The sequence below is a fragment of the Choloepus didactylus genome, chromosome X (genome assembly GCF_015220235.1).
Source record: "Choloepus didactylus isolate mChoDid1 chromosome X, mChoDid1.pri, whole genome shotgun sequence".
In the NCBI taxonomy this organism is placed as follows: domain Eukaryota; kingdom Metazoa; phylum Chordata; class Mammalia; order Pilosa; family Megalonychidae; genus Choloepus; species Choloepus didactylus.
In genome coordinates, this window is record NC_051334.1 from 30,916,503 (window position 1) to 30,940,509 (window position 24,007).

Below are 24,007 nucleotides of genomic sequence, written 5' to 3' on the forward strand. Positions count from 1 at the left end.
TCTCAATGAGGGGATTTTCCTAAAGCATGAAGTTAGGTAAAATTTCAGTATGTTTGATCACATTAATTATGTATCAAGTGACTGTTTCTTCCTTTTCCCTCCTAAAGCTTGGGAGTAAAAGGAAAGATGTTATGAGGACAAAAACTTAAGCAAAAGGTTTGTAAAGCATATCACACACACAAAGATATGTTAAAACAACATATACACACACAAACATACTCAACTTAAAGCCGAGGTTGAAACTGACTTTAGTTTTGTGCATAAGAAACATGTGAAGGGCTTGTTTAAAAGCCACATTCCTAGGTCCCACTTTCAGAATTTCTGACTTAGATCTGGCATGTACTTTTAACAGGAACCTGTACTTTTAACAAGAAGTTGAAAAAACTCTGCAGGTGAGCCCCAGGACCGTTCTTTGAGAAGTAATTTCTTAAAGTATTTCAGATAATGCCTTATAAACAGTACTTGGTCTCCACAGGGCGAAGGTAGTATTTTTCAGGGTCATGATTTTAAAGGAGATCTAAATGTAATGAAATACCATAGCTCAGAAAAAATTTTCTTTGATCATGTGAAGCTTGTGAAGCGTTTTTAAGACACATTTCTAATACATTTGTTGCAAGCCACTGCTCTATTTTTATTTTCAAGAGCATATACCAAATATTTATAAAGGATTAACCTATGCTTGCATTTGGAATGTCTCTTGAAAATGTTTCTTTGTATTTGTAACGACTTTTTTTTTCCTGCTTATATCATAGATTGTCAGGGCTGAAGGGAAACTTAGAGATTTATAGTTCAACCCTCTTGTTTTTCAAATGAAGAAACTGAGATGCTGCTGAAGTATGTAACTTGACTGCCATGTTTAGACATGGGAAATGAGAATTACAAACCTTTCTTATAAATCTTTAACCTTTGTGGTTTTAACTAAATGTTTTTGATCCTTGAGCATAATGCATCTTGCTAATTGTCAAATATTTACCTATTTACCCCTACCTACTCAACAGAAAATAAAAGAAGAGGTTTGGAGGGGCACACTTAGATTCTATTTTCTATTTGTCTCTAATTTCTTTAATTTTTTACTTATCTTTATTTTCTATTTATCTTTATAAGACAAGGGCTTAGAGGCTACTAGTTTTCAACCGGGCAAGTGCTGATCTTTACCAAGAGATAATTTCTATCATTTGTAAGGTTTAGGTAAAATGTAGAACCTGTAGGTAAGTTGGAATATTTCATTTGGTCTTTGAGGAACTCTTCGGTGTCAGGAGTCCAAAAATTACAGGGGCTGCTAAAGCGATTATTGTTTCTCTAGATACAGATATTTCAAGCGAGATTTGGTTGATACCTATTTTGAAATCCTTAATAAAACTTTACTCTGAAAGGCTTGTAACCTCAAAGCAAAATTTGTTATATAGAATTCATTTTTCATTTTGACTTCCCTTATAAAACTAATGATATATCCCTGTGTATCTTTGGTACCCAGGAGTAATAAAATAGCACTTAAGCATACAGAAAGAAAAGGTACAAATGCAGAAATAACACAGAGCCACAGAAATAAAATGAAAGGTATGGGGCTTTAAACAGAGGGAATTAAGCCCAAAGAGAAGTAAACTTTTATTTTTTTCAGATGGGCCATGAACTGCAACTTCCAAAAATTAACATTCCAAGAGTAATAGAAAGGTTAGTGATACTCAAGGTCCAAATTGCATTTTTCTCTCACAGGTAGAAAGATTCTGGCTCCTTTTGCCCTTTTCCTTTGTTCTCCATTACAGAAAAAACTATTCTAACTTGTCATACCAAGTACTCCCTAAGAGATTCACTGCCACTGTGGACTGTATAATGTTGGTGCTCTCGCTTCTCAAATTAACGTTCAAAATTTCATAAATGTGAACATATTTATACAACATTTGCAAGTTTTTCCCCCAAGTGTAAAAATCCCACAGAATGTAAATTTGCTGAAATTATGTTGACAGCAAATCATGTGAGTCCCACAGTCAATAATATACACCAAAAGCTTTACATTGATGCTGTGGTGGCAGGTCAAATTGAAATCTTTATATTTCATATGTAAAAAAAATATTTCACTTGACCACTTATCAAATTATTAAGATTTTAAAAATAAAAATGTAAGGTGTGTGGATATGGAATATTTTAGAATGAGAAATATTTTCCTTGACTAATCACCATCCTGATGTTGGATTATGTCATCCAGAACTCTGTGTGTGTGTGTGTGTTTACATGCATTATGTGTGTGTATTATGCACAAAAAACAAAATCACTTTCTTTTTTCCCCACTTAAAACTGTTTATCTTTTGTTTTCTTTGCTGGTACTTAACTATTCACTTTGCCTCCTTATACCTCTCGGACAAAATGCAATGTGTTAAAACATGGGGAAGAGATGGTATATGCTTTTCTTCAACTAAGTTATGAGATACCACTACACAATTTCAACAATTTCTTTTCTTTCAAAAACATCCTATTTACTTCTTCTTATACCATTTCTTTGAAATTAATCAGCTCCATTTAAGTATAAGAAAACCAAGGTAGAAAAGTCCAATAATTTTCCCAGGTTCAGAAAGAGGGATCACAGAATTAAAATAATAGAACTTTAGAATTGCAAGCAAACTTGTAGGGACCGCCCATTTCTCTGGACAAACCTTCTTATTTCAGTGATGTTCATTTAGTAATCATCCAAATTACTACCTCTACTGTGCTTCTCTCAACTGAACCCTACCATTCACTATGGATTGACTGATATTCTTATTTTAACCAAGTGTCAGGAAATAAACTAAATTGCTTTGATGTGAAAAATTACTTCTTTGCTTTCTGTGAGTGCTTCTAACACATCTTGTATTATTAGAGAGGCCTATTTAAAAGCCAAAACCATTGATCTGAATATGTAAATTCTAGAATTTGCAGCACCTTAGATAAGCTAAGGTAACTGTTTTCTACTTGATTAATGACAGTAAGAACTGAACTGCAGAAGCTGGCATATGGGAAACTGCTGGGAATGAAGAGCCCATATTTTGGCTGACATGCTGTTTGCCGCTTTCAATTCTCCTTTTATTTCATCAAATTCACATGAAGGAGAGAAAAGGTACTGAGTGATGTTTGAACGGTTATAGCACCTTTCTTTTTCTTTCCTGCAAAAAAGAATAACTTTCTTTTCTTTACTCTACCAACCAAGATCCTTTCTATCTCATGTTTCATACCTTTTTAATGACAGCTATTATAAAATTAGCCTTTGTCTTTAAACACACTGACTTCTCTTGAGAGTTTAAGCTGTAGAAAGCTAACAGAGTTTCCAGGTCTTTGAAAATGTCATTGCTTATTGTTGCCTGGGACTCATCACCAATAACACATCAATACAAACTTCATGAACAAAATAGGGAGAAAAAAATAGGTGTCTTGGAAGGTGGGATTCAAACCTGGAATAAATTGTTCTCTTCTCCTAGAAGTCTGCTGCTATTGCATCTTTTGGGACTTATTATGTGGTTCTTTGTAAAAGTTAGGTGAGTCTTGTCCTTTCCTTCTTTCTTTATACTCTATGGTATAATACACTGGCTAAAAACTTCTACTCTGGAGCCTGACTCCCTGGATTCAGGTATTACTAACTATGTCACCTTGGGCAAGTTATTTAACCACTTTGTGCCTCAGTTTCTTCAAATGTAAAAAGAGGATAATGATAGACTCTACCTCTTAGAGTTGCCAAGAGCATTAAATGAGTTAATAAATATAAAGTGCTTACAACATTGCATGGCACACAGATGTACCATGTGTTAGTTGCTATCATCGCTAGTATTTCATGATAAGTGCAGATTTTTACAATAATGCTTTTGAATCAATTAAAGTCCAGCTCTATTTCTCCTCATTACAGAATTAAACATGTTACATGTTGAAATTGTGGACAATTTAGAAAAAAATATAAAGAAGAAAAAAACCTTCCTTCTGTAATCTTACTACTGATACTTACTTCATTCCCTCATAACTCTTCTTATGCCCATTTTTCCTCTTCTACCTCCCTCCACTACCACCTCTTCTTTAGATACAGAAGAAAGTACAACATATTTTTATAAAGAGAAGGGATTTAGGATAAATAACTGATTAGAAAGCAAATAGCCAGGCTTCTATTCCCAGCACTTCCAAGATCATTTAGGTAACACTGGACATTTTACTTACTGTCTGTGCTCTTTTGTCCCACCACTGAGCTATTACAAAACTGGTAGAGCAAGAGCTGCACTCTGCCCTCCCCACAACGATGCTGAGTTGTATCTGTTAGCTTCTCAAAAGAAAGCTGGTACATACACAAAAGGCAAAGTACAAAGTAGGCAAGCATAGAGCAACGAAAGGTTTAGTCTACAGGGGATAAATTTGAGCAAAACCTTAGAAGAGGCAAAAGACAGAAAATTACTATACTGTCTCCAGGTCTCCTCTAAACTGTTAATTATCATGTGTTATTAGTATTTAAAGGATGTCCTCTGTTATGCATTTAGAGGAATGCCAAATAAAGAATTCTATATTAAACATACATTAATTTTACCACTTTTTGTATAATCTTGTGATAAGCCAAGAACTCTGTGAAATTAGTATACTGTGCTCCTCATTTAAATTCACTCTAATGTCTTAATATGCATCTCTCCTGTGGTTATAAAAATCACAATTTTAATCTAATCTGAACCCTCAAGTATCATCTCCATACCAAGTAAATGAATGATTCATTTATTCAAAATAAAATGAATCATTCTGAAATTGGGTGATTTACATAAATATATGAGACATTAGCTACTTGTGCTCGGAAAATGAGGACTATTTTGCCATTTTCCTTTGTTTCTGGCTATTTCGCTCCTGATCTTTTCCTACCTAATATTGAGAGACTTCTTCCGCAGCTCACTCCACTTAAAATTCATGTTATCCAAACGTCTTTGTAACAGGACCGCATCATCGGAACCTTCCAGTGATCTCAGGATTTTCTGACCATTTTCATCCAGGTTGTGATAGATATCTGTGTGAGCTTCGATTTCTCCTTGGAGGTCCTAGAAAACAGCAGAGACACAGAACATATGCAAAATTACCAGCCAAAAGTGACCAGTTACGAATGTGAGTTTGGAGTACTGTTAAAATGAAAGCAGAAGCTCAGAAAACTTTACAACTGGGACAACTAACAAGAAGCTATACTCCAAACGAAAATGGGCATTTTCTTAGGTATAGCAAATTTATTCCTTGCCATTCTGAATTAGAAAGTAATGTATTTATATCTTTACAAATGTCAGAAGTTAGAAACCTCTATTATGTGGATACAATATATTGTTTTATGAAACCAATCTGAAATAAAATTCCACAATAAAGTGCATCACCCCCATGCCAATCATTTTAGCACACTATGGTAGAGTCTATTTTTCACACACATAGTAATCTGTAGAGTTGACTCTGACTATAAAAGCACGGAGAGGCTAATAAGCAAGGTTGCACTTGGTCCACAACACCACCACATCACTGGGATTCTGTCATAGGAGAGAATCTTCTTGGCAATGCACATTAAGTTCACCTTGGTGTTACAGCATCATGGGTATATTAGCAAGAGTTTCCATCAAAAACACTATCATATTTTTAGGCTTGGTAGGTGAAAAGTCCATAGGACCTTGGTAAGAGTTATGCATTCAACCTCATTTGTATATACACATATCAATAAAATTATCATAGTAGAAGAATCTGACCTTTACATGGTATGTCTTCCTGTGTAACATTTTCAGCTTGAACCGGGGACTACAGCACTGATCCTGTTGCATAGCAATCTTGAGAAAACCCAGCGACTGAAAGAGCCCTGCTTTAAAATGCCAACTTTGCTTACATTCTGTTGACAGAATGAATTTCAGAGCACAGGCCTCACCAGTCAATAATAATAAACGGCTACTTTGTACTCCTCGCTAAACGGTAGCCAGGCCGTTTGGGATGTGGGAGGGACCTCAAAGAGAGGAGGCCTGGAATATGCAACTGACAGTTTATATTAAACAGCCAACTTTTCTTATCATTTTGCCATTATAAGCCAGAGACATTATAAATTCATTTTATATATGTGTTTCCCTCCTTGTTCCTAGCAGAACAGTCAAAGCCAAAGGAACATTCCTTAGAGAGCTGCTGGGTACCAAGCATTCCTTTCTGCCTACACAATGAATGGAGGCTTTGTACATTATCTGACTTGCTCTTAGAGATTTGTATGCTTCTGTTCAACAAGTTTAAAAATTCATTCTGAAGCTCTGAACAATTAGATTGATCTGTGTAACCAGCAAAGTTTTTTTTCCTCTCTCTCTCTTTCTGAAATTGAATTAAATTACTCTTCTAAAGTAAGGGGGGGAACTGACAGCAATCACATGTGAGAAATTCGGAACTGGCTTGTGTTTTCAGACACAGCCTCTTAGCTGCAGAGTTTTGAATGCTGCAGAAGTGAGGGAGATGGACAACTAATGTCTCCTGTCACTATATTTGGCAGCCAAAGTATCATGGATGGACTCTAAAGAGAGTTCTGTCCCATTCTCTGTGACTGGAAGACAGAAGGGAGAATATGAATAGAACCACATCCAATGCTGAAGGAATGGAAAAACTAAAACAGATTGAGTAGCATCTTTCTCTATCCCATCAAAAAAAAAACAGGCTTACTCTGAAAGGACAGATCCTTGTTTTGAAACTATCACATGTGGTAGAAAACTAGTAATGGCATTTGGTCAAATACAGATCCATTCAATGTTTGGGTAGCTACAGGGGCAAGCATGCCCTGCCTAATCTGCTATTTCTTCAGCACAAAAGAAAAGTGAGTTAATTTATCTAAAGAATTCTGGACTAAAGAACAACCAGATCTAAGTTATCCAGATAATTATCCAGATAATTTCCCCAAATATCCAGATATTTCCTCAAATATCAACGTGAAAAATGAAACCCTGTCTACACTTTTCATTGCTCATTTGGTACTTGGGCATCAGGGACTACCTGAAACTTTACTTAGTTTTCTTCTTGTTACATTTGATTTGCCCACTACTTAAAACTTTGCCTCAGAGTACATACTTAGGGGATTAAAACCAAACTTTTAGCTGTTCAAGATAATTAAGTATTTTGGCTAATATGACCAGCTTTCTCTATTAACACACATAAAAATTACAGTACATTTGAATTTTTATGTCTTACTTTTATAGTAGAGACCCAGGCTTAAATGATAGTTCCTAAACTTATCTACATATCATGAAGATATTAACATTTCCTTTTTTGAAGAAATTAGAGTTCTTCCTGAGCATAAATAGGATGTTGATTCATGAATTCACTAATTTTTCATCCTTACTATGTACATTATACTGTATATAAACATCTTTGTTGCATCATCAAAAAGTAAATAAATATAAAATAAAAAATCAAGTATTTATGGAAGGCTGACGTGTCTAATCTTATCACCTTAGGAAATACAAGAGGCATGCAAGAGACATTTCTCTTTAATTTTCCTAAAATCTATTAGATGCTTTTTATTTAATTCATTCATATTAACAACTAAATACTGATGAGACTTTCCTGCCAAACCTCATAGTTACTGGGATAAAAACTTCTGCCATCGGAAATCCAGAAGTGGGTGAAGTAATGTCTTAGCTTTGGAAGAAAGGTAACTCTTAAGCCAGTAGTTCTTCTCTATGTCATGATGGTGGGTTAGAGTCACAGATGAAACATATAAAGTACTTTATAGTTTACAAAGCACTATATATGTACCACTTTAGTTATTCCTCCCCCTGGCTCTATGAGGTACATAATATTCTCTCTGTTTTAAAGATGAGAACACTGGGGCTCAGAGATGTTTAACTGACTACTTAAAGCCAAATATCAAGTAAGTGCTAGAGCTAGGAAGTGGACCCAAGTGTCTTGATTCTAGATGACTTTGAGCTGTCTCCACCACCCCTTTTTCTATAAGCATTGGGTGTAATATAGAGTAGTTATTGAGGCTGAACAGGGATACTACTAACAAGCAAGATGAAAAATTTTGAGAGAAAAGCATACCAAAGGACAGCACTGCTGATTTTGATAAAAACTTTACCTACATGGGTTGATTTGTTTTGAGGGGTCCTAATGAGTATCTTTCTCCTGCTCAAATATCAACGTGAAAAATGAAATCCTGTCTACCCTTTTCATTGCTCATTTGGTACTTGGGCATCAGGGACTACCTGTAAGTAAAGACACTTACACTGGAAAGCTATCCTAGCTAAAAATATCCCTGCTGTCAGACCAGAAATTCTTCATTAGTAATTCATCCCCCTTTCTTTTTAGAAGAGCCATGTGATCAATTAGCCATGCGAAGTAATGACCTTGACCATCAGGCTAAACATGGTTTGACCATGTTCTTTTGGGAATCGGTCAAGCTACGGCACTCAGGTAGGTTGCCCTGAAATGGGGGTGAATATTGATGGGGAATACAAGGATTTCTTTCAGAGGCTGGCATATGGTAGTGGGGATTTTCCAGCACAAGTATGCAGCTTGAGTTCTAGGTGAGAAGGAGACATCGACAGGACAGGTGGGAGGGAACACACATTTGCCCAGAACTACCATGACAGCATTGGTCATAAGACTAAGCCTTAGACTTAGGGCTCACAGAAAAGCAGGAAGTTGGTATTGAGAATCGGGTGTGTGTTGGGGGGCTGTTCTCTGATTCTCTGAGGATGTTCTAGAAGCCAATCTGGACCAAAGGGTAATTTTCACAAGGTGTTTTCAGGTAGCTTTATGTCACCTCTGCCTTAACCAGAAAAATTCATGCTCAAACCTTGGTCACTGCATTCACTGTATGGTATCTAATTGTTCTCTTCTTTTTTGATTGTATTCCTTAAATAGCAAAAAAAAAAAAAAAAGTATTTGTTACATAGCAACAAAAACAATAGCAGTAGCAGCAACTGGAACAACATATATGAAATTTACTATACACCAGGCACTCTCCAAAACACTGGATATACATGACTTCATTTAATCCTCTCAATACCCTGTAGGCATTATTAATATCTTCATTTTATAGATAAGAGAATGAAATTGTAGAAGTTAAGTAAAATTCCCAAGTCACACAGCTAATAACCATAACAGATGGCACCAGTTTTCAAACCCAGGCAGCCAGGCTCCAGGGACTGTGCTCTTAACCACTAGGTATATTACCTACTGCTGCGTTTTAGTTTGCTGGTGGCAATTTTTCCTATTAATATTAATCCTACCTAAATTCTAACAAATCTAGCACTGCCAATAGATAATGCAGAATAAAACTGTTTTCATCCCTCAGAGAGTAAGTTTATGCTTTTATTAATATGGACACAGTGAAAAAGATCCAAAGTGGTAGACAGAGAGATACCCAATACAATAAGAGAGAACACAAAATAATGGAGAAAATGGGTGTAAGTGGAAAATAATATGTAGGCTCTTCTCACCACCCCCCACCCAAAGAAACATATAGACTAAACTTCTGTACAATTATGGAGCAAAATTCAGCTGTGAGTACCAAGAAAGATCAGTTATGAGACAAGCAATATGGCCTAGTGCAGAGGTTTCAAGAGAAGGGGCTTTCTTGGAGGGCTTTTTCAAATCCCACACTTCTTCTCTAAGAGTCTGGCCTGCTCCTCTTAGACGCCCCATTTCTCACCCTACAGGGAAAATTAATGTCAACATGGAGTTAAGTAGACATCAGTTTGAGTCTCCCTCTTCTCTTTTTCTTATTAGCTGTGCAACTTTGAAAATTTCTTAATTCCTTTGGCTTCACTAAATATTAAAGAATAATATCTACTTGCTGGGTTGTTTTGAATATTAAATGGAACAATTTTTGTAAAATACTTTGAACAATGTGCAGTGCACGCTAAGCCTTTAATAAATATTAGCTAATACGAGCCTTACTATTGTAAGAGAAACAATGTGGAAATCAAGTGATAGAAATAGACTTCATGAAGTCATGGGACTTGGTTTGTGTCTTGAAGGACAGAAAGGATTGAGAGAAGTGGAGGGAAGAGGGTATTCCAGATGGGAAGAAGAGCATGGCAATGGCATAAAGGTGGGAATGAGTTTGGTTGATGAGCATGGACAATGAATTGCACAGCCTGATAGAAATGGACAATTACTGTTAGAAACAGAAGGCAGACTAGTTTCATACAGTAAGTAGGATAAAGATCTTTTTTTAGGCAGCCACTGAGAATAAAAATTTATTTAAAAAAGTAAAGTTAAAGACAGGATTATTGGATATTGAATTTACACTATCTCATTCGATACGTAGAATGAGCTATGGTGTTCATAAGTAATAAGTCAACTGGGAAGAATAAATGAAGTTATAAAATTTTTACTGAAAGAAAAATAAAGAAGGGAGATACCAGGAATTAGTGCTGCATTCTTCTTTTTATTATCCGAATGAATGGTTATGATACTATTCCAAAACATCCTGGATTAACTGTATCCACATATTTTCTTTCTTATGTATAGAGAATTACTTGCCACTAAAAAAAGAACTAAACAAATGATATCCTCTCTATGGTGAATACAGCTGAGATTTAAGAGTGAGAAAAAAATATGTAGGAAGAATTAAAATAGTGAACAAATCTTACAAATTTCATTTCCATAGAAGCACCATCTGTAATCCTTTCTGAGGGCAGTTAATATGTGAATAAAGATAAGGCCATTAACTCCTATTTACTCATAATTTTTACCAACTTCATATAAGCTTGTTAAGAAAAAAAATGATCTGATTTCCAAGAACCTAGAAGTTCAAAACAGAAGATCTGAAATAGGAGACAAGTTGTCAGCTACACTGATGACAGCACGATGTGTCACCTGACAAAGAACCAGAAGGGGGGAAAAGGAGCCGCAGAATAAAAAGATACTAGGAAAAACAAGATGTAGAAGGGACACTACTCTTCTTCTACATGTCTTAGCAGCCCTTGAAGGCATCACTTAGCTTTACAGTGAAGCAAACTACCTATTGCTCATGATGATGCTACTGAAATAGCTAGAAAAAGCAAATTCATGTTCAGTAAACTCTGTTTAAGAAGGAAGCAGTATATGCAAAACTCTTTAAATGACTTTCATCCAACGTGGTTACACTGAAAGGACGTTTCTGCTTTAAAGCAGTCATACAAAACAAAAACAAACAAAAGTAAAACTCCCTTAGCCATTGACAAAACTTGGTTATCCAAAATGACTCATTAAACGTTGGTTCTAAACAGCAAGGGCTCTTTAGAGTTGAGGTTTTGGAGTACACCCACGCGCACACACACATAAGCACATTCCATCAGGAGAACAGAAATTGAGAGAACATCTTTAGAAACTTTTATAGCAATCTAATAATAAAAGAGGTCTGCATTTTGTATGTCTGGTTTTTTAATTTTATTTTTCCAGTAATTCATTATTATTGTATTTTACGAAAGTATCAGTCAGTTATGGATTAGAAATTAAAACTAGCAAAACAAACATTATCCTTCCTTGCACATTTTTTTTTTTGTGAAGCACCTACATCTTGGCCTTATAAGGATTCTACTCTAACCTCCTGAGGTTCCTAACTAGCCCAGGAAATGCACTTAGTTAGAGATTCACAAGGAGTGTGGCTGTTTTTTCTATTCCATATGTGGATATTGACATCCTTTTAAAAGCAGCAGAGTTGTCATCCCAAGAGAAACAAGAGTTAATTTGAGGGCTGCTGTTTGCTTTGGAGCCTGGTTGCTCTAGGTAGATAAGGAGTGTGTTTTCAGGTCCACTGCATGGCAATGCATCTTAAACGAACAGCTATGGATTTAGAAGTCCACAGGCTTTGCTTTAAAAATGGTTGCTATTAAGGTCCTCAGAGACTATTATCCTGCAGGGTTTGTTGTCTTTGCTTTCATATCTCATTCGAAAATTCTCACACTTAAGCACTAGAACAGTGGAGAGAAGGGATATGCTCTCCTGCCTCAGTACATTCTGAGGTGCAAAGCTTTATTTCAAAATCTAATCTTGAAAAATGCCTGGCCTAGGGTGGATTACCCCTGGAGGAAACTGAGCAAAATCCCATTTGTCAGACTGCCTTAAGCAATTCCAAACTCCACTAACAGTGATGCTTTCTCTCCTTGCCTGACCCTCTGTTTTATTCTATTCCTCAAATTACTTTTTAAAATTGAAGTGTTCATTTAAGATATACTAGGTTGGAAGTAAGATGAGCAGTGTCTTTTCTGCATCTTGTTTTTCCTAGTTTCTTTTTATTCTGCCACAGTGCAGAAATTCTCTGCATATTCATTCATCACACAGGCATTAAATGCCCACGGTATGTTCAAGATTTCGCTAGAAACTAAGGGAACACATACAATGTGGGAAAGATGTAGTCCTGGTCTTAGTTAATCAATTCCTTCTTTCCTTCCTGTCTTCCTTCCACTAATATTTATCATGTTAGGAGTCAGGTCCACAGTGTAAAAAAAACAAACAGATTTTTGCTCTCTTGGAGTTCACAGCATAATAAGATGGTTGGGGAGAAATATAGTAAGCAGATAAACACATAAAATTGCAATAACTTAAGAAAATGCTTTGAAAGTAACAAACAGGAGCTTATGATGAGAATAATAGTCTGTGTGTGGTGGTGATGGGGAGCTCTTTGGTTATGGTGGTCAAGAAAGGCCTATGTGAGAAGGTCCAATGTCAGCTGAGGTTTGAAGATGAGAATAAATCAGCTAAAGGAAGAGTCAAGGGCACAGAATTCCTCACAAGTAAAAGGAAGGGTCTTTGCAACAGCCCTGTCATGGGAAACATCCTGGCTAGAATTTACCAAGCAAGGAGGAAATGAGGCTGGCAATGAGGTAAAAGAGGGCCCAGATAATGTGGGGGCTTGAAGACCCATGATATGGAGTTTGAATTTTATTTCAACTGCAGTGGGAAACAATTGAAGCTTTTTAAGCACAGTAGTGACATGATCTAATTCAGGCTTTGAAATTTTAAGTTGTATATATGTTACTACAATAAAAATTTTTTGAAAAAACATAAGACTATACAACACAAACGGTGAACCCTATTCTAAACAATGGACTATAGTTAATAGTACAATTGTAAAACATTCTTTCATGAATTGTAACAAATGTACCACACTAATGCAAGGTGTTAATAATAGGGTAGTATATGGGAACTGTGTATTTTATGCGTGATTTTTCTGTAAACCTATAATTCCTCTAATAAAAAAAGAACAAAAGAACAAAAAAGTCACTCTGTTACTGGGTGGAGATTAAAGAAGGCAAGAGAGAAAACAGGCAGACCAGTGAGAGGCCAGGACCTCTAATCCAGGCAAGAAATAATGGTGGCATGGACTAATTTGAGATATAATGTGGATATTGAATTTGTTGCACAGACTAACGAGTTGGATGATAGGAGTAAAAGAGAGGAAGACCTCAAGAATGACTTCTGGATTTCTAACTTGAACAGATGGATAGTAGTGCCCTTTATTGAGCTGGTGAAAACTGAGGGAAGAGTCAGTTTTGGGTTCTATTTTCAACATGTTAGGTTTAAAATGTCTGAGAGACATTCAAGTGGAGATTTCAGATAGGCAGCTGGATATACAAGTGTGGAACTCAGAGGGGAGTTCTGGGCTGGTTATACCAATTTGGGATTATTCAGCTTAGTGATGCTGTCACCATGGGAATGGGTAGCTTACTAAGGGAGAGAGAAAAGAGTGAAAAGAAAGAGGATCCTAGGACCAAGTCCTGAGGACCACCAATATTTACAAGTTGGGTGGGGGTGGACAACCTGACAAAGAGGACAGAAAAGGAATAGTCAGAGAGACAAGAGGAAAACTAAGAAATTATGGTGTCATGGTAGTCAAAAGAGGATATAGGGTTTCAAAAAAAGGGGGGTGGGTGGGTAACTAACTCTGTCAAACACTGCTGAGAAGTTGGTAACATTACAGAACACTGTCCATTGGATGTGTCAACAAGGAAAGCCACTGGTTACCTTGACAAGAACGGTTTCAGAGGAGAGATGAAAGTAGACGTAGGAGTAAGAAGACTTAAGGAGGCTGACTGAACACACAGCACCATTGAAAAGTTGGGCTATGAAGTATAGACAAGAAATGGGCAGCAGATGAAGGGGGATGAGGGATCAAAGGAAGGTCTAGGGGGTGACTTTTAAAATACTTATGTTTTGAGATTATACTCTAGTTGGGGATGCTGATGTGAGGAACAGTAACTAGAGTCCATATAACATAAGAGTATATACAGGCATGATTATGTCTTTAAAATCTGGAATGGGCAGGGATAATTAACATAGACTGGGATAAAGTATGGCACAGTGGAAAGAGCCAAGTCTTTGGAGTCATAAGACAGACTTGTTGAGGTTCTAACTTCCTCCACTTACCAACCTTGTGATTTTCGGCAAATTATAAAATATTTCAAAGCCTGTTCTTTTTTTAATCCACAAATAGTGCTAGTAATATCTACCTTATAAGATTTTGGCAAAGATTAGGTACAGTGATATGGGTAGAATATCCAAGTACATAAAACACAGTGCCTGACTTATGGCTTATTGTGGGCTTATTGGTATACCAATTTGGGATTATTCAGCTTAGTGATGGGCTTTCATTACAGTTGCTTCCCTTTACTTGCCCTCTCAGCTTCCCCCATAACTCCAATCCTGCTAGCAGAGAAGACATGAGGGCAATTCAAGAAAAATGAATACTGAATGCAAAGGATGGGAGCAAGAGCTGTGGGCAGGAATTAAGAGGTAGGGCTGCGAAGGGTCAAAAGATGAGATTCAAAGGGTATGGTGTGGCCACTGAGAGCTCTGAATGCAGCCTGGAGATCATATCTGATCCTAAAAGGATAAGATCCCACTGTAGCTTCCTGTGCAAAGGCATGACATAGTCAAAAAAGTAAGTATTTGAGAATGATTATTTAGGGGCCAGTTTTTAGGGTAAACAGGAGCAGGGAGGGAATAGAGCAGGAAATCTAGCTCCCAGATAGCCTCAGTCATTCATGAAATGACCAAAGTGGTGGCTCCAGAAACAGGGAGAAAATAAGGAGGAGAGCTACAATTATTAAGTGTTCCTAAGTTATAGAAATAGCTGCATTTGTGACTCAATTTCATCCTTCTCTTACCCTACCTTTGGAAGGTCAAATATGGGGAAATAACTATTCACAAAAGTATTTTAAAGATAGAAATGCTATTTTAAGTTTCATTTACCCAGGACTAAGACAAACATTATATATGCTATATTACAAACACTACACACACACACACACACACACACACACACACACACACACACACACACATTGATACCAAATAAATTAGAATGATAAGGCAAGGGCATTGAAACCAAAGCTGCATATAGGCACAGGTGAATACCACCCCAAATAAATCCTACTAGGCACTCCTAAAGTATATGGAAGTGAGTTCTCAAGGACACAGTCTCCTGAGAAAGTGTGGGCAGAGCAACGCAGCATTGGGTGTTTTCAGAAAGTTAAGATGCTATGGATCCAGAGGTGGAACTGATGTTGGTATGCTTTTGGCTCAATTCATAAAGTTTAAAAAAAGAATAGCATACCTTCATAGCACTGGTGTTGGAAGACAAAACAAACCTTAAAACAGGCTGAGTTTACTTTTTAAATAATATACCTGAAATCCACATAAAAGACCTGTACTGTGTTGCAATATTATTTCAGATCTCGCTAGACTGCTTGGGTGCCCATAACTGGGTGAACATTTCCTACATGAGACATCTTTATGAAGATCAATGCCAATGGTAATCAGGAAAAGCCTTCATAATCAAAATCTAGACTGTACATTTAAATCATACACATGAAAAGTATGCAATGTTGAAGGTACTTTTGGTTCTATGTTTTTTTTATATGTAGAAATCAGCCTGTTTGGAAATAACTATCCTTATCTAAGAAAGTTCAGATGGACCTTGCTGACACTGAAACATATTTATTATTACAGGCGGGTGGAGGTGGAATAGGAAGATGAAACAGGCAGGAAAATAATACTTACACTCCTTCTAAATCCCTTAAATCAGTTTTATAAGGAGGCCTTCTTAGGCCCACAAATTGAGGAAACCATGATTTAGAGAGATAGAGTAACTTGTCCAAATCTCACAGCTGGCATGTGGCAGAAGCTGGACTGGAGCAAAGATATGCCTGAATTTATGTTCTTTTTACTCCCCTCTCTGATTCCTCCCAACCCCCCACCCCCCAACATAATCCAAGTAACTTTTAACTTGGGCTAACTGTGATACAATAAAAATAATTAACTCTTTAAGGTACTCAGGAGATATCTGGTTTGAGAAACTTACTGTGAATGCTTTTAAAGGAATGACCAGGCAACTGAATTAGTTTGCAGTTTCCTCCATCAAGCCAGAGCTAATTCCTTTAACGGTGCTGAATGCCTCTAAATGAACAGAATGCATTCCTATTCCTAAAAGGTATACGTAGGCAACTATCTTCCCATGGACCAATACACACCTGGATATATTTATAAGTACAATTTGTCCATATTATGTACAGAGTGAAAAGGAGAGATGCTCTTATCTCTTGAATCTCTGTTACAGAGCTCTTTTTGCCTCTAGAGAATCACTGTAGTTTCAGGACTGTATATTAGAAATAAGCAATTAGTTGATGTCAAGTCTCATCTTATCCCAAGAGCAATATGTAAGAAGAAGGCAAGAACATATGGCAAAGTGTCATAATTATTTTGAGGATACACTAGAAATCATAACAGCCATGTAGCTAATTTCCTCTGGCTTGTTTTAATCATGAAGACTGTAAATGCAAAACAACTTTATTCCATTCCTCTACCCCTTAAAAAGCCTCACAAACCTTGCACAACCACAAAAGAACCCTACACTGAGGCATTTGTTTAGAAAAGGTTAGTGATGTGATAAATCTAAGATATTTCTATGTTTTTTTTACATTTCAAACAGCAGAAGAATGTCTAAAATAATCTGCAAACACATGTTGGACACAACTGTATTTATTTGTCGGTAGTCTCTAGCCTGATGCATAGAAATATGACCTTTAAAATAAATTCTAGGTATCCATAAAGTGTGAACATTAAAGAAGGTTCCAGTATTATGATGTTAACTAGAAGCATGCTGCCACAGTTGGATCTGATCTCCCAGTGTCCTTTGGTGGCTTAATTTCTCTCTACTAAACGCAGAGCAAACCACTTCTAGAGAGTGTAATGTTTTTTTTTCTTTCCCTAGGGATTTACTTCACCCTATTTAGCATTTCTCTCCCATGAAACAAGGTAATAGGAAAAAAACAAAATTACACTTTTTTTCAGCATATGAGGAAATGGAGCAAGAAGAGATATGCATGCAGACATCACAGAAGGGTACTGACATCGGCAGATCTGCCAAAGGAAACATTAACACAGATGAGAAAACTGACAATGGCAAGGGATGTTCCTTCCCTTGTAAAACCTACTGTTCTGAGCCCAGAAACCCATTCATGAGTTTTCCATTGTATGCCTACTAATCCTACCCAAAGGTTTCCATTCAGTTGAGAATATCCTTTGAACCATCCTGCTAAGGCAGGCCCAGGGCATTCTTGGCCTTTGACCATGTGATGATGCTTCTTTCATCTAAGAACACATGGATTTGGAAAACTATTGCCAGGAGAGCAAGGATTGGGAAGGTCTGTAAGCCCTTCCTTGCCCATGAGATAAATTATGTATATTTTCATAAGGAACCAGAACAGAAAAGGGGATGTCTTTACAGATTACTTTACGTCTTAAGAATTTTACATGGAAGCTAGATTGTACTAGACTGTACCCGCCTCAAAGTGCCCCAAGTAAGAAAGGAAACACTGTATGTAGTTGGACGTCATGCTGTCATTCCTCTTGAGTATACATAAGGAAGCCGATAACCCAAAGAAAGAGAACTGGTGACCAGGTCATGTCTCTAGTGCTTTACCATGGACACACATTTTGGTCTACTCTTTTAAGACAGAGGTAGAGGAACTGTTGAGATGGGTTGAATCTCTGCTTGAATTTCTGATATGGTTTAGAGTTTTACAGAAAAAATTTTAAAAAGCTTCAACAACAGGAAACTGAGAAACCATTGTGGGTAGTACCTTAATATTAATGTTACCTTGAGTAGAAAATAAAGGGAATTGATGAAAAAACCATTTGCTGGGAGCTGCCACAGTTCTGTTCCTTTCACTCACTGACTTTCTGATTTATTTTGTTTTTGTAGGTTGGTGGAAAGATAAGTCTCCCCTAAACAATGATTAGAAATACTCCTTGATATGGTTTGGGACTGTATGCACCCCAGAAAAACATGTTCTTAAACTTAATTCATTCCTGTGGGTGTGAACCCATTGTAAGTAGGATCGTTTGATGAGGTTACTTCAGTTAAAGTGTGGCCCACCTCAATCAGGTTGGGTCTTAATCCTATTACTGGACTACTTTATAAGAGAAAGAAATTCAGACACAGAGAGAAGGCCACAGGAAGCAAGAAGCTGAGACAGAACCCAGAAGAGAAGGAAGAAAACAGGAGATTCTGTCATGTGCTTTGCCATGTGACAGAGGAGCCAAGGATCACTGGCAGCCAGCCCCAGAATGCCACACTGTTCAGGGAGAAAGCATCACCTTGACAATGCCTTGAATTGGACATTTTCCTGGCTTCAAAACTGTGAGTGAATAAATTCCCATTGTATTCCCACGGTATTTGTTTGAATAGCCTAGGAAATGAAAACACTCCTAAAACCAACCACAAGATATATGTTCCTTATTTCAAGTGGCCCACAGTCTCTTGGAAGAGTCTTAAGGAAATATACAATCCAAATACTATGTTATAATGTTAAAGTGGAACAGGGCCATATGAGAAACAGAGAAATTAGCTTTGCCACCAAGATTTGCAGATGCCATCAAACAAGTGATATTTGAACAAGGTCTTAACAGGTAAGTGGGAGTTGACCATTTGTTTTGGTTTGCTAAAGCTGTGGGTTGGCTTTTACAATGGGCATTTCTTAGTTACAAATTTACAGTTCTAAGGCCATGAAAGTGTCCCAAGCAAGGCATCAACAGGATGATACCTTCTCTGAAGAAAGGCTGATGGCATCCGGGCTTCCTCTGTCACATGGGAAGGCACATAGTGATGTCTGCTTGTCCTTCTCTCTTGGACCCTGGTTTCAAAATGTCTCTCAGTTTCCGTGGGTTCTTCTTGCTTCTCCTGGGGGGTTTTCTTTCTAAACTCTCCCTCTCTTCATGAGCTCTCTAAAAGGACTCCAGTAAAGGATTAAGATTCACCTTGAATTGGGTAGGTAACATCTCCACGGAAACAACCCAGTCAAAAGGTCCCACCCAACAATAGGTCTGCCCCCATAGGGATGGGCTAAGAGAACATGGCCTTTAATGGGGTACATAACAGATGCAAACCAGCACACTATGGGAGAAGTGGGAGAATGAAATTTGAAACAGAGGGAAGAGCATACATAAAGGTGAAGATAAGAATATGCATCAGAGCTGAGTAACTCTATGGGGCCAGAGAGGAATGTCCACGTGGTGAGGTGGAGGGGAGAGGAGGCAGTTAGAAAGAAATATATACATACACATATACATACATATATTTATATATACATGCATACATATATATTTATATATTTATATACATACATGGTGGGACAGGAAAGAGTGGCTGGATAGTGAAGGACCTTGTATGTCAAGTTAAGGATTTAGGTTTTATCCAGTGAAGACATTTAATCTGATTCAGATTTATCTTTTGGGAAGATCATCTTACTGGTGGTATAATGGTGCATTATAGGTAAGCACACTAGAGTGAGGTCTCAGTAAGAGAAGATGGTGGTTTAAACTAAGGAAATGAACATAGGATGGAGAGAAGGGGATATTCTCAAGTGATCAAAAGTAAAACTTGGGGACCACTGAATGCAAGAATAGGGAGAAAGGATGGGTTTTTGGCTTAGGGGAGAAGAAGGAAAGTGATGCCATTGACCCACGATTAAAGCACTGAATTTCGAAGCAGACATGAGCATTTAAAAACAGGATTTCTTTAGAACATAGCCTAACGTGGACATAATTATTCTAATAGTCCCTAGATTGTAAGCTCTTACAGCAGTTAACTCTATTCCTGAATTGTAATGCCTATCTCTAAACTTTGAGATGCTGATCCCTTAGTGTATACCCTGATTGGTCTCTGGAACAATGCGTATCTCTGAGATACCTGAAACTCAGAGCTAGAGCTCAGCAGACATGAATGTCAGTATTAGTGCCTACAGCACCTGTTAAAAAAAAAAAAAAAAGCTAAAAAAGAGCCCAGACTTCAATTAGTGATATGAATGAAGCAGATCTGGTTAAGACTAGGGCAAACCAGGCTGTGTTTTAAAACTTCTACTTCCATGTGAGAACAAGGGAAGAGATGTCTATTTGATACAGGATCTATATTTTCTAAACAGTACAACTCTACAGTCGGTTTGTTCAAACACCATAATTACATGGAACTTTGAATAGGAAGTGAGATACGGTAGGTTAGTATAGGCTACAGTGAAATAGTGACCCATCTCAAAGTAATTTGGGCAGATAATAAAGAATATATTTACAGCCTCCCCTCCCCAGCCCCAAGGAGCTGGGGGAAGGTGCAGAAGTGTTGGACTTCCTCACCTGGACTGGTGTTGATGTTGTCACAAACATTGGGACTGGCGGTTTGATGTGCTGAGCCCTCGATCATGGGACTTGCCCTTATGAAGCTCGTTACTGCAAAGGAGAGGCTAAACTTGCATATAATTGTGCCTAAGAGTCTCCCCCTGAGTACCTCTTTGTTGCTCAGATGTGGCCCTCTCTCTCTAACTGAGCCACCTCAACAGGTGAATTCACTGCCCTCCCCCCTACATGGGACCTGACTCTCAGGGGTGTAAATCTCCCTGGCAACGCAGGATATGACTCCCGGGGATGAATCTGGACCTGGCATTGTGGGACTGAGAGTATCTTCTTGACCAAAAGGGGATGCAAAACGAGACGAAATACTTTCAGTGGCTGAGATATTTCAAATGGAGTCAAGAGGTCACTTTGGTGGACATTCGTATGCACTATATAGATAACACCTCTTAGGTTTTAATGTATTGGAATAGCTAGAAGTATCTGGATCTGAAACTATCAAACTCCAACCTAGCAGTCTGGACTCCTGAAGAAGATTATATAATAATGTAGATTACAAGGAGTGACTGTGATTGTGAAAACCTTGTGGATCACACACCCTTTATCTAGTGTATGGATGGATGAGTAGAAAAATGGGGATAAAAACTAAATGACAAATAGGGTGGGATGGGGGGATGGTTTGGGTGTTGTTTTTTCACTTTTATTTTTTATTCTTATTCCGATTCTTTCTGATGTAAGGAAAATGTTCAGAAATAGATTGTGGTGATGAATGCATAACTACATGATCATACTGTGAACAGTTGATTGTATACCATGGATGATTGTATGGTATGTGAATATATTTCAATAAAACTGAACTTAAAAATAAAACAGGGTTGGAGGCGGGGCAAGATGGCAGACTGGTGAGCTGTATGTTTTAGTTACTCCTCCAGGAAAGGAGGTAGAAAGCCAGGAACTGCGTGGACTGGACACCACAGAGCAATCTGACTTTGGGCATACTTCATACAACACTCATGAAAACGTGGAACTGCTGAGATCAGCGAAATCTGTAAGTTTTTGCGGCCAGGGGACCCGCGCCCCTCCCTGCCAGGCTCAGTCCCGTGGGAGGAGGGGCTGTCAGCTCCGGGAAGGAGAAGGGAGAACTGCAGTGGCAGCCCTTATCGGAAACTCATTCTACTGATCCAAACTCCAACCATAGATAGACGGAGACCAGACACCAGAGAATCTGAGAGCAGCCAGCCCAGCAGAGAGGAGACAGGCATAGAAAAAAAACAACACGAAAAACTCCAAAATAAAAGCGGAGGATTTTTGGAGTTCTGGTGAGCGTGGAAGGGGGAAGGGCAGAGCTCGGGCCCTGAGGCGCATATGCAAATCCCGAAGAAAAGCTGATCTCTCTGCCCTGTGGACCTTTCCTTAATGGCCCTAATTGCTTTGTCTCTTAGCATTTCAATAACCCATTAGATCTCTGAGTATGGCCCTTTTTTTTTTTTTTTTTAATCCTTTTTTCTTTCTCTAAAACAATTACTCTAAGAAGCCCAATACAGAAAGCTTCAAAGACCTGCAATTTGGGCAGGTCAAGTCAAGAGCAGAACTAGGAGAGCTCTGAGACAAAACGCAATAATCCAGTGGCTGAGAAAATTCACTAAACACCACAACTTCCCAAGAAAAGGGGGGTGTCCGCTCACAGCCATCATCCTGGTGGACAGGAAACACTCCTGCCCATCGCCAGCCCCATAGCCCAGAACTTCCCCAGACAACCCAGTGTGACGGAAGTGCTTCAAATAACAGGCACACTCCACAAAACTGGGCGTGGACATTAGCCTTCCCTGCAACCTCAGCTGATTGTCCCAGAGTTGGGAAGGTGGAGCAGTGTGAATTAACAAAGCCCCATTCAGCCATCATTTCAGCAGACTGGGAGACTCCCTACACAGCCCAGCAGCCCAGAACTGCCCTGGGGGGACGGCACTCACCTGTGACATAGCACAGTCATCCCTCAACAGAGGACCAGGGAGTGCACGGCCTGGAAGAGGGAGCCATACGCCAATACCAAGGACTTGTGGGTCAGTGGCAGAGACAAACTGTGGCAGGACTGAACTGAAGGATTAGACTATTGCAGCAGCCTTAAAACTCTAGGATCACCAGGGAGATTTGATTGTTAGAGCCACCCCCCCCCTCCCTGACTGCCCAGAAACACGCCCCATATACAGGGCAGGCAACACCAACTACACACGCAAGCTTGGTACACCAATTGGACCCCACAAGACTCACTCCCCCACTCACCAAAAAGGCTAAGCAGGGGAGAACTGGCTTGTGGAGAACAGGTGGCTCGTGGACGCCACCTGCTGGTTAGTTAGAGAAAGTGTACTCCACGAAGCTGTAGATCTGATAAATTAGAGATAAGGACTTCAATTGGTCTACAAATCCTAAAAGAACCCTATCAAGTTCAGCAAATGCCATGAGGCCAAAAACAACAGAAAATTATAAAGCATATGAAAAAACCAGATGATATGGATAACCCAAGCCCAAGCACCCAAATCAAAAGACCAGAAGAGACACAGCACCTAGAGCAGCTACTCAAAGAACTAAAGATGAACAATGAGACCATAGTACGGGATACAAAGGAAATCAAGAAGACCCTAGAAGAGCATAAAGAAGACATTGCAAGACTAAATAAAAAAATGGATGATCTTATGGAAATTAAAGAAACTGTTGACCAAATTAAAAAGATTCTGGACACTCATAGTACAAGACTAGAGGAAGTTGAACAACGAATCAGTGACCTGGAAGATGACAGAATGGAAAATGAAAGCATAAAAGAAAGAATGGGGAAAAAAATTGAAAAAATCAAAATGGACCTTAGGGATATGATAGATAATATGAAACATCCAAATATAAGACTCATTGGTGTCCCAGAAGGGGAAGAAAAGGGTAAAGGTCTAGGAAGAGTATTCAAAGAAATTGTTGGGGAAAACTTCCCAAATCTTCTAAACAACATAAATACACAAATCATAAATGCTCAGCAAACCCCAAATAGAATAAATCCAAATAAAACCACTCCGAGACATATACTGATCACACTGTCAAACACAGAAGAGAAGGAGCAAGTTCTGAAAGCAGCAAGAGAAAAGCAATTCACCACATACAAAGGAAACAGCATAAGACTAAGTAGTGACTACTCAGCAGCCACCATGGAGGCAAGAAGGCAGTGGCACGATATATTTAAAATTCTGAGTGAGAAAAATTTCCAGCCAAGAATACTTTATCCAGCAAAGCTCTCCTTCAAATTTGAGGGATAGCTTAAATTTTTCACAGACAAACAAATGCTGAGAGAATATGCTAACAAGAGACCTGCCCTACTGGAGATACTAAAGGGAGCCCTACAGACAGAGAAACAAAGAAAGGACAGAGAGACTTG

At 38.3% G+C, this 24,007-nt stretch overlaps 1 protein-coding gene across 10 annotated transcripts in view; it reads right to left on the reverse strand.

Moving 5' to 3' along the window:
• DMD (dystrophin) overlaps positions 1-24,007 on the reverse strand; it is a 2,178,366-nt gene that overhangs the window by 444,427 nt on the left and 1,709,932 nt on the right. For all 10 annotated transcript variants that reach the window (XM_037821041.1, XM_037821045.1, XM_037821047.1 and 7 more), the window contains one exon: positions 4,852-5,024. In XM_037821041.1, coding sequence (XP_037676969.1) covers positions 4,852-5,024 — 173 coding nt within the window. The remainder of the gene's footprint in view (positions 1-4,851; positions 5,025-24,007) is intronic.